General features: G+C 38.9%; 1 protein-coding gene across 1 annotated transcript in view; it reads right to left on the bottom strand.

Annotated features, from left to right (window-relative positions):
• Znf385b (zinc finger protein 385B) overlaps positions 1–20,454 on the bottom strand; it is a 405,545-nt gene that overhangs the window by 91,930 nt on the left and 293,161 nt on the right. The window contains exon 7 of the mRNA XM_023719177.1: positions 7,247–7,393. Within this exon, the coding sequence (XP_023574945.1) occupies positions 7,247–7,393 (147 nt within the window). The remainder of the gene's footprint in view (positions 1–7,246; positions 7,394–20,454) is intronic.

Raw genomic sequence — 20,454 nt, 5'->3', positions numbered from 1 at the left:
TCTCTCTCTCTCTCTCTCTCTCTCTCTCTCTCTCTCTCTCCCTCCCTCCCTCCCTCCCTCCCTCCCTCTCTTTCTTATCTAATTGCTCTGGATAATGTTTCCAGAACCATACTGAAATGGAATGGTGATAGTAGTCATCTTTGTCTTGTTCCTTATTTTATTTTGTATTTTAGTACAGGGTCTACAGAGTCTCACTGTGTAGATTGGACCTGCAGTGATCCACCTGTGTTCAGCCTCCCAAGAACTGGGATTATAGATGCATGCCCCGGGGGTGGGCCTGAGGGATGGAACCCTGGCCTTCACATCTGCCTAAACAGGGGCTTTAATCTGCTGAGCTATTTGGCTGGCCCTTGTTCCTAATTTTAGACTGGAAGCTTTTAGTTTTTGTCCACTTCGTATGATGTCATAGGTGACTTTTACCAGATTGAGACAGAGACCATATTTTCTGATTTTCTGTAGGATTTTTATCATGAATGAATGCTGGACTTTGTCAAGACCTACAGTAACATCTCAGGAGGAAAAACAGCATAAAATAAATATGGATTTTGATTTCTATTTTTGTAAACTATTTATTTTTTTATTTGGTACAGGGTCTTGCTACACAGCTTGGACTCATAGCAGTCCCCCTGTCTCAGCCTCCCCAGCACTGGGGTTACAGGCATAGGCCACCATGTCCAGTTTTGGTGTTTGGCATGGTGGCACGGCATGAAGTACTGGGGATCAAACCTTGGTCCTTGCTCTTGCCAAGCAGACACTTAGGACACTGAGCTATCTCCCCAGCCCTGATTTCTATTTTTTAAACCTCTTTGATGAATATATTATTGTTTGTATTATAAGAAAGATAAAACTTAAATATTCATTGATATTGCCAAACTATGAATGATTTGGAATATCATGTGATCTAGGGTGATAAAGTAAATCATAGTCATATACATTATTTCACATCTTGTCACGAGGACTGAAAGAATCATATAATGGCTTCGGACTTTACACTTATTTGTTCTTGTGTTGGAAAACAAAATAATTTTAAGGTAGGTTGTCAAAGTCTGATTATTTTTCAGGAAAATAAGTCTATTGAGCCTCTTGTAATAAAACAGCGTTAATATCCCTTGTGCTTCCACGGTGCCTTTGAAAGACACGATAGGGATAACAAAGAAATTTCAAATAAGCAGGCTCATAAAATACCTGCCAGTCAGCAGAGAGGTTGGCAGGTGATTGTGGCCCAAGAAGGCTCTTCACTATAGCCCTGTCTCCGAAGAGTTATACAAACAGATACGTGCCTATGTTAGAAAATTGGTTGTTCAAATGAAATTTTACAGGGCTGGAGAGATAGCTCAGTGGTCTAAGTACCTGCCTGGCAAGGGCAAGGACCTGAGTTTGATCTCCAGTACCAAATGCCGTGCCACCGTGCTGGCCACTGAAACTGAGCATGGAGGAACAAGCCTGTAATCCCAGCTCTGGATAGGCTGAAAACAGGAGGATCACTAGAGTCTGAGTTGCTTAGCGAGACCCAGCACCAAATTAATAAAAGATTAAAATAATTTAAATATCTAGCTACTTATTGTCACATATATCATAAAGATTGGCTGTGTGTCATTGCCAGCTTGAGCGACTATAACACAGTGCCATAGACCAGGTGGCTTATGCCACATAAATTAATTTTCTCACTGTACTGGAAGTTGGATGTCAGAGATCAGGTTGCCAGAAAGGTCAGGTTCTGGTAAGGGCCCTCTTCCTGGCTAGCAGAAGGCCATATCCTCCCTGTAGCCACATGTTGTAAAGAGAGAGGAGAACGCTCTTATAAAGTATCTTTTCCTAAGAGACACTAATGCCATCACAAGGGCCCCACCCTTACGACCCTATCTAGCCCCAATTGATTACTTTCTAAAGTCCTCATCTCCAAATATCACCTCATTGGTTCAGGGCTTTACAATATGAACTGTGGGGATCATATTTAGCTCATAACAGTATGCCCACAGTGTGTCTTCTAAATGAACTTATTTTACAATATTAATATTATCCATCTTGGTAAGTATGCAATTTATTTCAATAGTAATTGAAATACTAAAGGCTGCTGTAATAGTTAAAGGCCGGCCATGAAGCACATAAAAAATTTAAAAGTAAAATTAACAGCAGAACAATAAAAATAACTACTGGGATATAAAAAATGTTTTCTTTCTGGTATTTTTTGAGCATTATAAAGTTCAGGAACTATTTCAACTTGGTTGAAGTTTCTTGAATTTTTTATTGTCTTGCTTCTTTCAAGTATATTTATTCTTTCTTACAAGATCCTTGGACACAACGTATTTTTGTTTTCTTTACACTGATTCCCAAACCTAAGATCCTTTAGTACATGTATTATATTTTCAATAAGATCCAGTAGCTAACAGGGCCAGCCAGACAGCTCAGTGGACTAAAGCGCCTGCTTAGGCAAGCTTAAGCAAGCTTAGGCAAGCGCAGGGACACGGCTTGCTCCCTTGCACAACATGCTGTGCCAGCCCTGCCCCCTCCTGGTGGTGGTGGTGGGGGGGCTGAGCCAGCCACAAAAAAAATCCCAAAACAATAGCTAATAATTTTGTTTTTCAACTAAATACTCTTTAAGAATAGGGCCCAAGACAAAGAATGTAGTAGATAATTGCCAAAGTCTTCACCTTTTCTACACACAAAAAAAGCTGGAGATAACAGCTGGAGAAAAAATTTGAAACTATTGCCTTGAGATGAAAAAAGATGACAGTTATCAAAACCTAAAAATAAAAGCAAACACTTGGGCATATTTCTTGGTACTTAGAGAAAGCTTAGAAATCTTTCTCTTAGAAATATCCACTTTGCTAGGGAAGTATGAACACTGAAAGTCAAGGAATTAGGGCCCTTCCTCTGTACTTTTCTTTCTTCCTTCCTTCAAAAAAGGTATCACTTCTGTCTGACATTAGCCACCAAAATGAATAAGGCATAGCTCCTGTCCTCAAGGAGCTCACATTCTTGTGACAAAGAGGTAACCACAATGATCAGATAAATAGAGGAAGGTGTAAGCACAGTGATGATTGAGTTAACTCGAAGCTCAGAGACTGAGACTTCAGTTCAGACATGAAGAGTCATAGAAGATCCTGGGAAGAAAAGGATGCTTTGGTCAAATGCTGGGTGACAAACAGTCATAGTAGCAGGGCAGTGGTAGAAGTGAGGGTCAATGGGAGGCCAGGCACAGAAGCCTAGGAGGCTTTAGATAGCAAGTTAAGGTCCTTCACAGTTTTATACTTGAGTCTTTTGCCTTTCAATGTTTCAAAACAGCCCCTCTTTGAAGCACACAGTTGGCTTCACTGTGCTGCAATCCTGCATCTTGACATGAGCCCCTCATAAGTTATGGATGACTCAGACACTAGCTTTCTTAGCCTGTCTCTTCACAACTGTTTGGACAGCACCTCAATTGCTTGTTCTCCATAGGTAGCATTGAGCAGGGTTGTGTCAGGAACCCTGTGTGTAGAGGAAGAAGCAGGACAGGACTGAACGAATGCTGTGAAGCATGTTGTATTTCGTTACATAAACTAATGCAGAACCTGCACCTATTTTGGGATGTGACATAACTTCATTTCAATTCTTGTTGTTGCTCATGTACTATTATCACATTGTACCATTAAAAAAAGAAAAGAGGAAACCATTACTTTATTTATAGTTTTAAAATTTGTTTAAAGAAAGTTGCAAAATTTAAGAGATCTAAAGTCTCAGAGCACAATGTTTTAATCCTCCTGATAATTACAATAGACCTCATTTCTTATATTTACATCAGCCTTGGTTATAAAATAAAATGATGCAGTAGGATTCATCTTGTATTTTTGTTTTGTTTGTGCTACTGGGGATCAACCCCAAGGGTGCTCTACTACTGAGATACATCCCCAGTCCTTTTCCCTAAGAAAAATTTTATTTTGATAGAGTTTTGCTACATTGCTCCAGCAGGACTCAAACTTGTGATCCTTGTGCCTCAGCCTCCCAAGTGCAGGGATTACAGGCGTGTGCCACTGTACCTCACTTCACTTTGGTTTTCAAAGAGCAAATGTACTACTAAGTGCAACATACATTTAAAATTTGCCAATATGAAATTGGAGCTGCTTTTCAAATCATTCTGCTCTGCAGATAATTTTTGTAGCCATCTATTTCTCACATGCATAAAAATCTCCTCTTCCTCCCTGATGATGCTGCAGAAAACTGCCTACCATACCCCCATAAAAGAGAACAACAGATTTCTGACTGAGCTTCATGTGCCATGAATAAGGAAGGATGTGACACAGGCCAGAGGAGCTGAGGACATAAACAGCCAGAGCACGAGGTACAAAGTTGGAAGATTTTCACTTCAGTCCTAGTTTTTCCTTGACTCTCTTTCCTCCTCTGGACAATAGGAGTAGCAACAATTGCTTCTAATAATATTTCTGGTCTGAGACTTCTGAAAGGTAAAAGTCACCACAAGTATAAAAACCATCATAAATATCTGGTAATCCAAGGTAATTATTAATAGGAATAAAGTAATATTTTCCTAGAGGAGTGTGGACAGTGGTTTTCCTAAACTTTCTGTAGGAAATCTACTAAGTGAGTTGGGTACTGGAATGAAAAGCCTATCAGAAAAAGGAGCAGAAGGAAACAAGCTTAAATATTGCCTAGTTTCGCTTATGTAAAAAACTCAAAATATAAATAACAAGCAATAAATGTTGGGTTTTTGGAAATAGAAAGCTCGATCCTTTGCAAAGGGCAAGGGAACCTACACATGGAGGCAGGGGGGAGGGAAGGGATAAAAAATAAAAAAGAAGTTGTGTCACCTACACAAATCAACTCCCATGAGGAATGTGATCATTATGTACTGCAGATGCACACTAAGAAAAAGTAAAACTTGAAAAAAATAATTTAAAAAAGAAAAATGATCAAAAGTAATTTAAATTGCAATTCCAAGTGAAAAATTATAGGGAACCCAATTAATAAATTCATTTTGCTACAAAATGATAAAGGGTCTCACTTGGGTTGACTTCATTTTTAATATTCTATCAGAAGGCCTCTGTAGCTAACAAATGACCCAGGTGAAATAAAGAGTAAAATTTCACGTAGCTCACTGTAGCATTTTTCATTGTAACCAACAGTATCTTTATTTGAAAATGAAAAATTTATTTTCCTCTAAGAAAGGAAAAAAAAGAGAACTTTTGACACTAGAGTTGTCCTTTGTGCTTTCTCAAATATACCATGAAATTGTCACATACAAGAAACAAACCAGGAAGGATGCTAGTACATCTGCAGCTGTCATGCGACATTAGTAAGTCATTATGAAACCGCATTTTATCTTAAAAATTATATTTTTATAAAAATATTTATGAGAGGATCTCTTTTTGCTTGTTCACTTAATAGCCTGTAAATATAGAGCAATATGAAAGCCTTTTGACAACTAAAAAAGTGACTTACGGCCTAGTGCTAGCATGTGATTTCAGTTCTGAAATGCAGCGAGGACCGAAGTCCCTTAGGTGTGTACTCAGCACACTTGCACAAGTGGCCAGAGGATGGAGAGCTGGTGCCTGCTGGTAGCGCTTTCCTCTAAGTTCAAGAGAGGGTGTGCAGGGCAGGGAGTGATCACATTTTCATCTTGTCATGAATGCTAATGGTTTATTTGAGTATTTGAAATAAACATTCACATATTACTTGCGTTAAAAAAAGTCAAAGCAACATGGCAGGTGTCCTGCGGAAGGAGCCACTGCTGCCTCCCTGACCCATCCACCACGCTGCTTCCTGACAGCTGCTGGACTTGGGCAGAGCCTGCAAGCGCTGTCTTCTGAGTGTACATTAATCATCACACGAGAACCTGGTAAGCAGTCTAAGAAGTACAGCTGAATTCAATTACTTCTGGAACGGATGACAGATATTTTGATAGCGAGTCCATGGGTGTGCTCGCGCTCAAGCTCTGACATGGCGGGAGGTGCTCTGGGAATGTCATTCCCTGGCGTGTTGTGGCCAAAGCAGGCAAGATCTATCTTACTGAGCTGGACTAGAAATAGCACTCACTTTTTTGAGCCTTGAGACACACACACACACACACACACACACACACACACACACACCCCAAACAAACACCTGCTTGATACATTTCTGAAAACCCAAAGATGACAAAAACATTCAATTGTACTCACTAAAATCAAAACTAGCAAGCACTCTTTAAGGAGTTGGCTGACCTTCTACCCCTTAATTACCTTTACGACAATAAGTCCAGACAAAAGCCTGTCAGCAGATTTTATTTACAACCCCCCCAAGGAAAAATCCTCTTGCTGTTTTCACTTTGTATAGAAGATAAGTTTGCAAAAGGCAGCGTTTGGCAGGACTTCAGATGCGCACTGTCTGCTAGTGTTGATAACGCAATTCTTTCTTTGGACTATGGTAGCATTTGTAATGCTGTCTCATTCGTGTAGACCGTCATGCCCCAACTGACTACACTTTTCAATTCGACAGACGTAATTCATGCAAACGCTTGAACTGTTCAGCCTTTTTCCCATTGTACATCTAAAATATGGCTATAGATTGATTGTATGTGGAATTCTTTTGTTGGAAGACGTCATGCTCTGCTTGGCATCCCTACAAAGTGTCTTTTATTCAAATAGAAGAAAGTCCGCTTACCTGAATGAAGAACAGTGATGATTATGGGTAACACACTAATATTTATCCTGTATCTTAAATAGAATGTCTAAGTCTCATGCAAATAAACAATATAAGTAATCTATAAATTTAAAATGAGTGAGAATTTTTTTTTATAACTAGGAGTCAGATTTACATACTCTGCAAGAACCACTAAATAAAAATTGTGCAAAAGTCTCATTTTATTTAAAATATCTCCCAGATAAAAAGGCACCCAGGGAGATAAAACCTCCGTTTTTTTCCCTTTCTGGTAGCAGAGAAAAATCAATGTGGCTTGATATCTCTAAATTATGTTCTTGAGCAGGCGTGAACAGCATCCCAGAAATAATATAAGCTCAAAAGCCACTGAAAAGTCTATCAGAACTGTACAATGCAGCAGGTAAAAAGTCATCTGCGAACTTATTTGTAAAACAAACATGCTGGCTACTGAGTGAGCTCCTTCTCAGAGACAATGCAGCGCATTCCGAAGCCCAGCTGAGCAGTATAACCGGCTTCACGCTACATACTTTGAAAACAGACTCCATCCACGGCCTATCTGCGAATGTAGTAAAAGAAAAAGCGAGGAGCGCGCAAGTAAAATTAACAAAGCATTTACTCACTGTGTTAAAATTTGGAAAGAGCCCAACAGCAGAACTACTGTCCACTGGAAAAGACATAAATGGTTTGATGTCCAGCGAAGGCTGCATCATGAGGGTAGGTGCGCGCACAAGAGCGGGAAGGGTAGTGGTGTGGCATGTGCTGCCTGCCAAGGACAAAACAAAAATGAATTCAGTCTCTCGTTCACACCCATCTCCCTCCCAAGCCTACAGTGCAAAAGCAAGACCACTGAGCTGCACTCTGTGCGCAAGCCACGCTGGAAGGAAACAAGGGCCACAGGAGCAGGAAACAGTGAGAAGGGATCTTCTTCCTCATTGCTGGACAGTGAGGCAGAACACTTCCCATGGCTGGAGCAACAGGCAGCGCGACCTTGGGGAGACGCACAGTACACAGATTCTACCAGCAGGTGGGGCACAAGGAGCCGGGCCTGGGGTCCAACCTGGTACCAAAAGTGCAGGGAGGAGAGGGGAGGGACCTCCTGAAGCCAGATGCTCTTTACTGTTCAGACTGAAGAGCTAGTATGCATGTTTATGTAAATCCAAGATAACTGCAGGGGTTTTACAAAGAGAAGAAAACTTGGACTCTTACGGTTACTGTCTGCTATAAAAAAAATATATATATATATGACTCATTTTGTTTCCTTTAAAAATGAGCTGAAAGTTGTGCTTACTTTGAGGGAAATGGGTAGTCTAGACACTGGTTAGTTAGAAAATCAAGAAAGGTTGAATAACAGAGCCTGGCAGCGGACATGGTATTGGGGAATTAGTAATAAGCATTTGGACCTGAAATTCATATTTTTGTCTCTCACTTTATATTTCTAGTGAGTTTTGCACTATTTACAGAGAATCCTTTTAGCCGCTGTATTAGCTGTCACCTCATTAGATATGCTGTAAGCAGATGAATAGGAAGTTAGAAAATGTTCCCCAAGAAAATGAATTCTTCTTTAGCCTACAGCTTCCGTGTTAGAGAGGCTCTCTAACTCTTGGTGCAGTGGCCCTTTGGGAGTAGCCTAGGCAAAGCTGCTGCTGTTGCTTTACTGTGACAGATTTATTGAGGTATAATTCATATACAAAACAATTCACCCACTTAAAGTATAAACATTCAGTAATTTTCAGCATATTCATAACAATTGGTTTTAGAATATTTTTCATGACCTCCAAAAGAATTCCTGTACCTATGACCAAATGGTCGCTCCCCATTTCCTCCCTAGATTCCTAGCACTCGACAACCACACACCTATGTTCTGTCCCTATAGGTTTGTTCACCCTGGACGTTTCGTTTAAGATAAACGAGATCATGCACTCTAGGGTTGATTGTGACTGTTTCTTTCATCTGGTGTATTTTCAAAATGTATTCATATAGAATGCATCAGAATAGGGAATGTCACTGGTGTCTTTTCAAGGCTGAATAACAGTCTTCTGTGAAGACTCTGTGTTTTGTTTTTTCTTTCATCGGTTGATGGATGCCTGAAGTTTTGTCTCCAGTTTTGGCTATCATGAATGTTACTACACACATTTACTTCCAAACTTTTACGTAGACTTATGTCAATAGTTCTTTCAGACATGTACTTAGGAGTGTGAATTCTGCGTTTGTTGGGCAATATGGTAATAACATGCTTAACCTTTTGAGGAATTGTCTGTTTTTGAAAGAGGCTCAGCCTTTTACATTTTCACTAATAGTTTATAAGGCTTCCAACTTCTTCTGGCCTGTCTGTATAGAACCGTCTACTAATTATATGCCTAAAATCCCCTACTAATTTCAAGGAGAAATGAACACTATGAGAAAATGCTGTAACTATTAAAATTTCCACCAATTTCTTACACAGAGTCCCAAAATCATTAAAATTCCTATTTCGCTGATGCTTTTCTTGTAATAAGTTTCCTTAATAAATGCTGCATCGTATTTCAAATCACTCTGCAAGATTATTGGTGATAGTGTTTAATGGACTGTTGGACCTCCTTTCTACTGATCTGAATGGGAAAACAGAAAAGGACACCTGAAACACTTTTCTGTAATAACAATTCTTTAGGTCAACCCCATCCATTAGGAAATTTGGAGTCGCTCGTGGTAGAATCAGCTAAAAGTACAGATGGGACAGCAATGTTTTTTTTTTTCTGATATTATCATCAGCTACGTGAAGTGGAAATATTGTAGGCAGTCAGACAGGGCTGCTTCATTCAGGAGGAAGTCAGTGCAGCAGTTGGGAAGGGGACAGGGGTTGAAGGTGCACCTGAAGAGGATTAAAGTCACAATGGCTAGATTTACATGCTTCTCTAAGGTTTGAGATTATTGGTAACCCCTTCTGAGATCTTCTCTTGTCTCCTCCTCTCCAATCCACTATGACAAGACCTGAACTATAGATTATAGACCAAGATTAACGATGTCATTCATATGGCCTTGTTACCACTGGAACAATATTACCTAAGCAACTATATTTGTAATCTTATTGGTTGATCATAAGTTTGACCCATGTTGTACATGCCCTGTGATTTTGCTCTATAAAACTTCCTTTGAGATGTAAATTTGTTGGCAACCCATTCAAGGATCCCTCCTGTCCCTCAGGAGCTATTGTTATTACCTATTCTTTTTTTCTTTCAATAAATTTTGCTACTCAACCTTGGTTGCTCCTTAGAACATTTCTCTGCACTCTGACAGCCCGCTGCACACAGAGCCATCCACACTTAATTACACCTTCCTCTTCTGTTTAGGTAATGTTACATCCACGGCTAACTTCAGCACTTGCAGATCCAAGATGATATATTGTACCAATATATCAAATGTTGCAGAGACACTTACTAAAACACTGACTTCAAAAGCTTTACTGTAAACTCTGAGCTGAATTGAAAGCTACAGATATTTCTTGTATTAGATTGACAGCCTTTTATGATTTGTTATTACTACAATTATTAAAAATATAAACCACAAAGAGTACGCTATGTAGAATCTTTCTATTTAAGCTGGCTGTTGAACAGATTTGTAATTGTTTTGCCACTGTAGGTCTCCCAAAGGGAAGCAAAGTTCTTTCTCTAAAGCCACAATGGCGGCTCTGATAACACTGTGTAATACATGGTCCCAAGGGCCTGCCAAGACTCACTTTGTACTAACAAAGCAAATAGAAGGCAACAGGGAACTTGACAAACAGATTGCTCCATCAACAAAGGTCAGAATGCACAATGATCCTACTTACCCAATCAACTCTCTATGCTAATAAAGACGAGGTTCCAGAAGTACTTAGCTGCCACCATTCATTAGCATAAAAAACTTTGCAGCTGTTTACCATTTCATTAGCATTTTAATGACAGATAATTTGCCACGTTAAACTCAGATTGTTTTAAAGTACTGGTGGATCTTCTGAATACATATAAACTATGCTTTTATTAATTCCTTCAGTGCAGCCTTGTTGTTTTCACTTTTAAAAACTACTTTTAAAATACCGCTTCCCTAAGATTGATTGCTTCAAAGGAAGTTTTTGTAAATGGAAATAAATGGAGATAAAGTGCACTTTTTTGCACAGGTTATTTCATGCTTTGATCCTTTTGTCACCTTATTCCAGATTTTACTGTTGCTGCTGTTACCGCTGCTGGGAAGCCTTTCTCTTCACCTTGGGTGCCTGGAAGTCAATGGGAGCTACAAGCAGAAATTTGGCCAAAATGCACGGCACCCTGCAAGAAAACACTTAATTTTTCTAAAAGTCAAATACTTGCTGAGGGGGGAAAAAAGATTGGGGATATAAAAAGCAGGCATTTCAGGGTGAAAGTGTACCCTTTACATTGCTGTTCTCATGGAATAGGATTGATTTTTATAGAACTATTTGGAAATATTATATAAGACACCTCCTGTATGTTGCTGATTCAAAGCACAGGCTACACTGTGATACATATCACAGTGAATAAAGTCGGCATAGGGCTTCACATTATTTGATAATAAGGCATTTTTATCACTTAGTGTACATATACTTGTCAATCTCCCTCTATTAAAATTAAACACACACACAAACCACAAGTATGTACCCCAAATATGTCAGGATTTTCAACATAGAAATTCCACATGTCCATTTACTTCCCTATATGAATGCAATTAATGTGTCCTACAAATTTCATTTAGATGGTAAAACAGTAGGGACAAGAAGAAAATATCTCTTTACCCTTTGAAGTCTCACTGAAACAAAGTGGCAAAAGGATAATTGGAGAAGAAATACACACATTTATGAATATGATATGCTTGCTAGCCATAAGAAATATGAGAGCCAAAGGGTCAGAGAGTAAAAACTTACCTAATCTCCCAATGGGAGCAGAAAATGAGAGTGGATCGGGCAATGTCAAGAGTCGTGAATGATTCTTAGGAGGGACATGGATAACTCCCAAGAATGGACAAGGGCTGGGACAAAGTTCTTCTCTGGCCTGGGCAAGTTTGCAGCCACAGGTTATTAGGAGGTGAGGGATGGAAATTAATTGCCAACAAAGGCTCTTTTATTACATGAGGCAGAAAATCTCCCAGGTAATCTTTTGGAGCTGTCCTCAGAGGCATAGGTGAAAAGTCTGCCTGGGAATGGTGTCAACTTTTAGTCTCTTTTGTTCTCTGCTGGTTAATCTTTCCTTGTTATTTGATGAGATTCCTACAGAGAGAAGTTAAGACAATGCTTTTTGAAGAATTTTTTTTTTTTTTTTCAGTCAGATGAGGGAATTTCAGAAAGAGTGATCAAGAGGAGGAGGAGAAACAGGGTCAGCACGGACTTAACTTTAAATGAGCTTCTAAGACCTTCCAATGTCCTTTAATACATAATGCTCAGTATTTCAAAGCAATCATATTTTGGGTATGGTTTACTCAGTGTCAATAAATGCAAGTTATAATCTTCTGCTCTATGAAACCAACAGCATATGAAAGACTCACTACTATGATCATAAAAGAAAGAAAAAACTATTTCAGCCTATTGCCTCTAGTAGCACACTAAGTGCTTTATCATGTCAATGGATCATGTCATAATCCATCACCAGAAAACCTCATTTGAGAGCCAAGTGACACTTAAAATTATTGCCTTAATCTCTGACCTTTAGAATTACGTTCTTGAAGCCCCTTTTAAATTATAATCCCAAGGCTTCCCAAGTGGCTGTTCTTTCCGTACCATAACAAAAACAAACAAAACACCTCATTCACCGAGAGGAGAACACATCAGAGTCACAGAAAATCTTGTGCAAAGAACATTTGCAGAATGTGATGAAATCCACTTCCCACAGAAGTAATTACCTAAGTCCCCTTAAGTGAGTACCAAAGTAAAAAACAACATATCACAAAAATGTATTGGTTGAGGGCAATGCCAATTATAGAATGCCCAAGGATTTCTTTTAAAGAAATTAAAATGAGTGACATTTCAGATTTTCTGCAGACTCAATTTTCTGTTTTTATTGATTTTCCAGCTTTGGTGCTGCTTCTACCGTGGATTTTTCAGCCTTCTGAAACAATCACCAACCCCGCATCTCCTCTACTTCCATCCATCGATCTGCTAGGAGTACAAAATCACATGCCAAGAGACCCAGGTAGTGAGGCAGCTGTGTATACAGAGATGTAATGAATAAGGAATTTTACTCTTGAATAGACTGCACCAAGATAACATTTTTAGAGCACATACTATGTATCAAGTAGTGTCCTAAGCCCATTCCACATGTGTGCAGATATGAATATATATATATTTGGGGGATCTTGGGAATAGAACTCAGGACCTCGTCCTTGCCAGGCAGGCACTGAGCCTCTGAGCTCTATTCCTGGCCCCTATGTAAGTACTTCTCATTTAATCTTTACAGTAACCCAAAACACAAAGCAGCACTGTAACTCTCACTTACAAATGAGAAATAGGTGAAGAGAGATGAAGCTGAGCTGCACACAGTTTATACGTGAAGGGCTCAGCACTCAAGCCCAGACAGTGTGACTTCTGAGTTGTCCTCTTTACTGCTAGGTGTGGTCGTGAAAGTGCAGAGCTGAGAAAACCTCCGCTGCACAGCCACCCTCCAGCTGTGTCTGTACAGGAGCCTGTTAACATCAAACTGAGGGGCTTAAATCACTGCAAAAAGGAATAGTTTATAGCTGGAAACTGGTTATAACTATAACTAGTTATAGTTATATATATAATATATAGTTTTATATATATACTATGTATTATAGTTTGCAGCTATAATAGTTTATAGCTGCAAACTGGTTTGAGTTTAAGTGGTGTCTGATACTGAAATAATTAAAATATATATGATTTTTGAATGGACTCTAATAACTAGTTGTAGAATATATTTATCTATAAACTTCTGTCCAGTTAATAGTGTTATTTAATTCAATAAATGCTTATGATGGTTCAACAAGTTATGTTGCTGACAACGACTGGGACTATAAACTGAATCAGAAGGATTTTATTTTTAAGAGTGAGTAAGAAAATAACCTGTACTGCCGCTCTATGAGATTCTTTTGTATGCTAGATACAGTCCTGATTTGTGTCCCTTATTTAATGAAATCATATATAACTCCATAAAGTTTATATTATTAGCTCCCTTTCACAGATGAGAAGGTACAGTTTAAAGAGATTAAAGTTTAGAGAGATCATTTAATGTGCGCCACAGCCAGGCTCAGAACTCTTGTTGCCCTGTTGCTAAAGTCCACACCATTATTCCATCTAGTAGGTTGCAAGGAAAGTTTTTACATAAAAAGCTTCTGTCAGCAGGACTGGAGGTGTAGCTCAGCTTTACCTAGCATGGGCAAGGTCCTGAGTTCTATTGTGAATGTGAATTACATGTAAGTTACAACTGGAAAACATAGAAGAACAAACAGGAATAAGACCTTTCGTCATCAAACACATTTAGAAAGTGCTGGTTACCGCAGACTTTAACATGATTCATTTCTGAAAGACACCACAAAACTTTCAACCTATTAAAAGGTACCATGAGTTATCTACATAGGTATAATTTCTTCCTTCAATCTTTGGAGCACAGAACAAATCTCCACCTCTTACTCCCACCCCCAACCCCAATCCTGGTCCTGGCTGAAGCTTCCTGGGATGACCATGACACTATGGTATGCTCTTCAGGAAGTACTGTTCTCTACACACACAAAAAACCAAAAACAAACAAACAAAAACAGGGTGACAGACATTTGATGACTTCTGGGGCTAACAGCCATGTGTGACATGGACAAATTATTATTATTTTTTTTTGATAACACTATTCTTTTTTATGTAAGTTGGGGAAAATATGAGTACTGGTATCATAGAACTGGTAGGAATAATTGAGTTATTTTTATGGAACATGCCAAAATGTGTGCCTGACACGTAGCTTGTGCTGCATAAACTTCACTTACTGTGATTCCTGACTACTCTTCCTTTTCTGATGCTATGCTATATACGAGGAGAGCTTAAGTAGTATCTGTAATACTTAGCATAAAAGGCAAGATAGATCACAAGTCATAGTTCATCAACAAAGTGTTAAGGAAGTTTAAGAGAGAAAAATTGCATCTGGGCAGAATTTGGGTTGACTGCCATTTTCCTAGATGGGCTCTATCTCTTAAGATAAACTGTCAGGAGCGGCTAGTGCTTTGAGGGCTGGATGGGAGAGAACAGTGGGGCAGATACATAAACGCCCAGGGAGAATAGAACACCCTTAGACTCAGTATTTTTAGGCGCTCAAGGTATTCTGAGGGTTTCTGGATCAGGAGGTAAAACAATAAAGAAGAAGCCAACATTTCAGTGATTTTGGAGCAAGCAAAGTATCTTAAACAAGAAACAAAAGGTGCAAGTAATAAGACAAAAAGCTGCTCAATGTTATTTGCTAAGAATGTATAAATATGACACCATTAAGAGAATTAAAAGACAGAGGTAATCTACAGACCTATTTACTATGAGTTCGTGTCTCTCCAAATGTTTATACTTTATATATATTTTTATGTATATATACTTTATATTATATATAATGTATACATTAGATATATGTATGATAATATACATTATTATGTATATAATGTATACATTATATATAATATATTAATGTATACACATACAAAATAGAGCTCCTACAAATCAATAAAAAAAGCCAACTCTGGAAAAATGGGCAAAAGAACTGAGTATATATTTCACAAAAGAAAATAATAAAATGGACAATAAATGTATTAAAAATTGGGGACACATGAATTACAACTACAATGATCTATGATCACATGCTCACCAGAATTATTTTTACATTATTTTTGCAACATTATTTTTATAAGGCCATGAAGAAAGAGATTATTACATGTTGAAAGGGCCACAGAGCAACTTGCACTCTGTACTGAAATGTAAATTGTTATGGCTCCCTTGAAAAACTATTTAACCTGAACATACACATACCCAGGATTAGGCAATTCTTCTTCTAGTTATATCTAATAGAAATGGGACACACTATACAATGTTCATAGCAGCACTAGCCCCAAACCAGAAATTAGTCAATTAACCCATCAATAGTAGAAAGGATAAATAATTTTGGCATCCTAATATAGCAAAATGATCACACAAATTATAGCAATGATAACAAATGATTTATAATTATATGCCACAAAAATTGGCCTTGTAAAAATAATGTTGATCAAAAACAACTAAGATAGACTATGCTATATGATACATATACTTTACACAAAGCATAAAACCAAGCAAACACATTTTTGCTGTCAAGATAGAGGCTGACTTTATATAAGTAGGATGGCATAGAGGATGTTGACATGAGACAGTTTCTTGGGGTGCTGGAAGAGTTCTTTTCTTGATCTGGGGGCCTGTTACCCAGACAGTATATTACATTGTGTATATTACATTTGTTCAATTGTATGCCTTCAATACTTTTCACATCAACAGAAACATTTTCAAATGGAGTCACTACTGCTAGTAATATATTTTGACAAATATAGATTAAAATTCCCCAATAAAAGAATATCTTCAAATGCTGTCAACCCAATACTATTTGGTCATGAGTTTTTGAACTCCTTTGTCCACTGCCAGCCCGATTTTGCTCCGAGTGGTTTGTGAGCAAATGAAAGTTTCCAGTAATGCCAGGGCTTCCTTGCTGGATGTAAGGAACGGACAGCGGAGACTAACACAGGACCCGGTGATGCCAAGGAGAAAAATATGTGTTTGGAGCTCGGAGTCTATAAAACTGTAACCACTGACAGCTCTGCGCCCGAGTCTCCCTTGGGGCAGCGCACGGTCCACTCTGAAGATTTTCTCCAGCAGCAGCCCCAACACAGCAGCTGGGCTGAATACCACATTTAAAAGAAAGGCTCCTTAACACCACAATGAGGTTCACAGCAATAATGAAATGCTGCATCAAAAACAGCAGCGCAGCCGCCACATGATAGATTTCAAGCCACAGTGTCCCCTGGGTTTAGTGGTAATGCATCAGCTTTTACACAGGATGATGAATTTTTCACTAAGGTGGCTTTTCATGCGCTCTGGCAATATAATACCCATGGCCAAATGGTGATTCATTTATGCCTAGATATCTTGCCCATACACTGAATTTCATATACCTACATGCTGAAAAAGACATGAGTGATTTATTTGCTGTGAAGTGCCAACTATAGTTGGGTTCAACATATTAATATGTTATCACTTGGGATTTTTTGAAAGCAGTATTGAAAAATCTGAGAGTTTTAGGACATAAGTAAATTCAGGTGGTTAAAACTGAATTTAAAATATTTTTGCTTTATTGTAATTTCTGAACTTGTACCTCAGTAAAACAAAACATGATCATGAAAGATAAGATGCTCTAAGTAAGGAAAAACAGAATAAAATAGATTAACAAGCACTTTCTCAAGCTTTTCAAAATAGTTTTTAATACACCTGACTTACCAAAAGGGAATGTCATGTGCTAGCTGCTAAATTACTAAGTCTTTAGAGAAGCCAGAATTATCTCTAGACAGGGATTTACTAAAATTGTCTGAGGTCAAGACTGGACGGAGACATCATTAGAGCCTGAGGAAACCTTCCAGTAAAAGGACTCAGGGTGATGGCCCCACCTACCTCTGGCCCACTACACTTCATGAATGGTGTCAAGAACCATCTGTGAGGCCTGAGGCCTTTCTGGGATGACCTGAAGTGCTGCTTGCTTGCCCACTGCGCTGTCCCTGACACTAAATGGCAGCACAGAACTATGATATAGTTTAGAAATCTTTCTCCGAAATACAGACTTCTCTAACAAAGATGGCAACTATGATTTCTACATCACTGAATATTCCTAGAGCGATTCTATTTCATTAAATTTCAGAGATACACAACCTAGGAATCTTTATGAGTGAAACAAGACCGGAGGGCTTATCTCATCATTGTACCCAACAGGCAGTAGAAACAAGCCTAGAACCTGTTACCCAAGGACACTATTTTGAACAATTAACTTGGTACAAAGATGTATGAGAATCTTATATTTCATTCATTTCCTTCTTTATACATGGAAGTGGATTAGTATCTGGTCTGTTTCATTTTTCAATTTTGGCTGAAATTTAAAGAAAGTATTCTTTTCTTAAAGTGAGATTTTAATGTCAAAATTTGTCAATATGAAGAACGGAAGACAGAAATTCAGTGAAAGAAAAGCTGGTGCGGCCCGGAGTTGACATTTATTTCCAGTCTGTAGAACTGCGTAAGATTGATTGCAATGTCTTGTTTGAAATAATTCTTTTAATATTTCCAATGGAGAGAAAAAAAGAGAATAACAAGAACCATTAAAACTATGCTTTTTACCATACTTCTTGGGTCAATATAACTAATTCAGATAGCTTTATGGTAAGAGGCACATGCACATTTATGTCGGTTTTAATAACAATTACTATCGGATTTGCAATGGAAATGCTATTTGAAAGCTCCGTTTTCCCAAGCCATGGCCCCTGATCTGCCACTAGAGCAGAGCCAAGCAGCAAGGCCCTTTGGACCTGGGCTCTGTCTTTAGGGCCAGCAGAACGGAGCCAGATATGGCAGCTCTGGTGCTCAGGGCATCCAAGCGCAGCTATTTATTTTAGCCCCAGGACACAACTTTTTGATCCTCTTGTTTCAGAGAATTTAGGTTCCCACATTTCACATCTAGGTCCTTCGTATCTAAGAACCAAAAAAGGGAAAACAGAAATAACGGTTCATATAAATTGTCCTTTAAAAAATATACCCCAACCTTCAAGCTTGCTCAATCCACCAAAAGTAGTTAATATTTGCTCTGCAGTGCCCTCTCCTTCCACTTTGGTAAGGTGGGAAGGTTTCCTAGGCTTAAATATTAATCAAATACTTAAAGTTACTTAGGCTTAAATATTAATCAAATACTTAAAGTTACTTAAAAGCTGTTGTCCACGTTAGGAAAAAAAGCTAAAAAACTAAAAAAAGGAATAGGCTTTCAGAGTAATTTAAGAATGAACAGAAATAGTAAAAAACTCCTGTTAATCATTTTTCCATGCAGCACGATCAAAATATATAGAGAATATCCAAAATTAAAAAATCATGTAAAAATTGTCATTAATCCTCTTCAAAATACTTTTCCTCACTTGAAACACATTGATCTCATCATTCTTTTTTTTTTTTTTTTTTTTTCCGGAACCAGGGATTGAACTCAGGCCCTTGCACTTGCCAGGGAAGTGCTTATTCCACTGAGCCATCTCCCCAGCCCCGATCTCATCATTCTTGATATGTTCTGGAGCAGTGCTGACAGTCATTTTATTTCTTTTTACCAGGTGTGACCAAAATACTCAGTGAATGCGCCCACTAAGGGACACCCCACAGAAAGCCAGGCTCCCAGCAGCATTACGTTGTGGCTTCCTCCACCTCGTGCCACAGAGCTGCTCCTGTGCAAATCCTAGCTCTTCCCCAACACCAGAATGACCAGGACAGGTAAACATTTTCAGTTGATTTCAGACATTCAGCCAGCTGCAGCAGTGCAACTGAAGACGGCAAAGAGCACTAGTGGAACTGCTTCAGAAAGAATGATGGGACAGGTGTGTTTGAAGCAAGGGGGAGGATTGGGAGGCAGATTAACAATAATGCATCTTTTACTGGAATAAGCTATTATAAATGTAAACCTTTACTGTATCTGCTGATGACACCTCCTATGTGTTTCTTATAGCCATGCCACAATAATTATAGCAGTCTATAGGGTGTTCAGAAAAAATTCCAGTGGATTGTGACCACCATGGTGGCCACCCCAGGAGAGGCCACCGTTGGTCCTCCATCATCACAGAAGCCATTTTTCTCCCAGGAGCAGTAGAGGTGACTCCCGCCCGTCAGTCAGGTCTGCAGTCCCAACAACAGGAAAGCCATCCCTGTGGAAACTGGTGTGCCATGTCCCATGCCAGAGACAGGACGAGCAGAGTGATTTAGGGGGGAGGGTGAGGGAGGATTTGGAAGGGGAAAACAAGAGTGGTGAGTTTGCCTAGTGTCTTAGAACATTACTACCAAGTCCTTATTTCAAATTTCCTAAATTATGCCTTTCTTTTTTCCATTGTATAGCACAACTAAAGCAGAGCAAAGGTTATATCAACAGGAAACTGGGGACAGTGTGATTCTGCCTTATTTGAGGAATACGAAGTGTCCTGTGGCCCAGGGAATGGGTGTACTCCACAAGGTCCTTAGTGGACATTTAGCAGATTTGGCCCGTGTCTGGCTGGGTGTTTGGAATTATGCTTTTGTTCTGACACCCTCAAATGGATGCTCCTTCTTTCATTCAAGCAGGCAGCTTCTGGGGCACGAGTGATATGCCAAACAGTATCAGATAAAGCCCTGCAGTGACTGCCCAAGGATTTCCTGCACCGGAAGTAACTTACTGTAAACCCCTGTCCTTGTCCCTGTGAGGCATGCTCACTCTTGTACTATTATGCCGTCAGGTTTTCTGTTATGGGATTTTTCTTCTGTTCAAAAACACTCATCAAATTTTCTACTTCGAATTTTGACAGTCATGTTCTTTCTGTTTACCTGTACTAGACTGCTTATTTTGTTTTTACAGTAGATACAACTGAGGTGCACCACACAGAAGTGAAATAATTCTTACATGAGAATATTTTTGAGTCAGGCCTACTGCACATAATATAATGTGCTCCAGTTTCATTTATGTTGTTGCAAGAAGCAGGATCTTTTATTTTCGTTCCTTCCTTCTTTTTCTTCTTTCCTTCCTTCCTCCTCCTCCTCTTCCTTCTTCTTCTTCTCCTTCTTTCTCTCTGTCTCTCTCTGTCTGTGTCTGTCTGTCT

This window comes from Octodon degus, unplaced genomic scaffold (assembly GCF_000260255.1).
Source record: "Octodon degus isolate 3935 unplaced genomic scaffold, OctDeg1.0 scaffold00065, whole genome shotgun sequence".
NCBI lineage: Eukaryota > Metazoa > Chordata > Mammalia > Rodentia > Octodontidae > Octodon > Octodon degus.
This window is presented reverse-complemented; position numbering and strand designations above follow the sequence as displayed.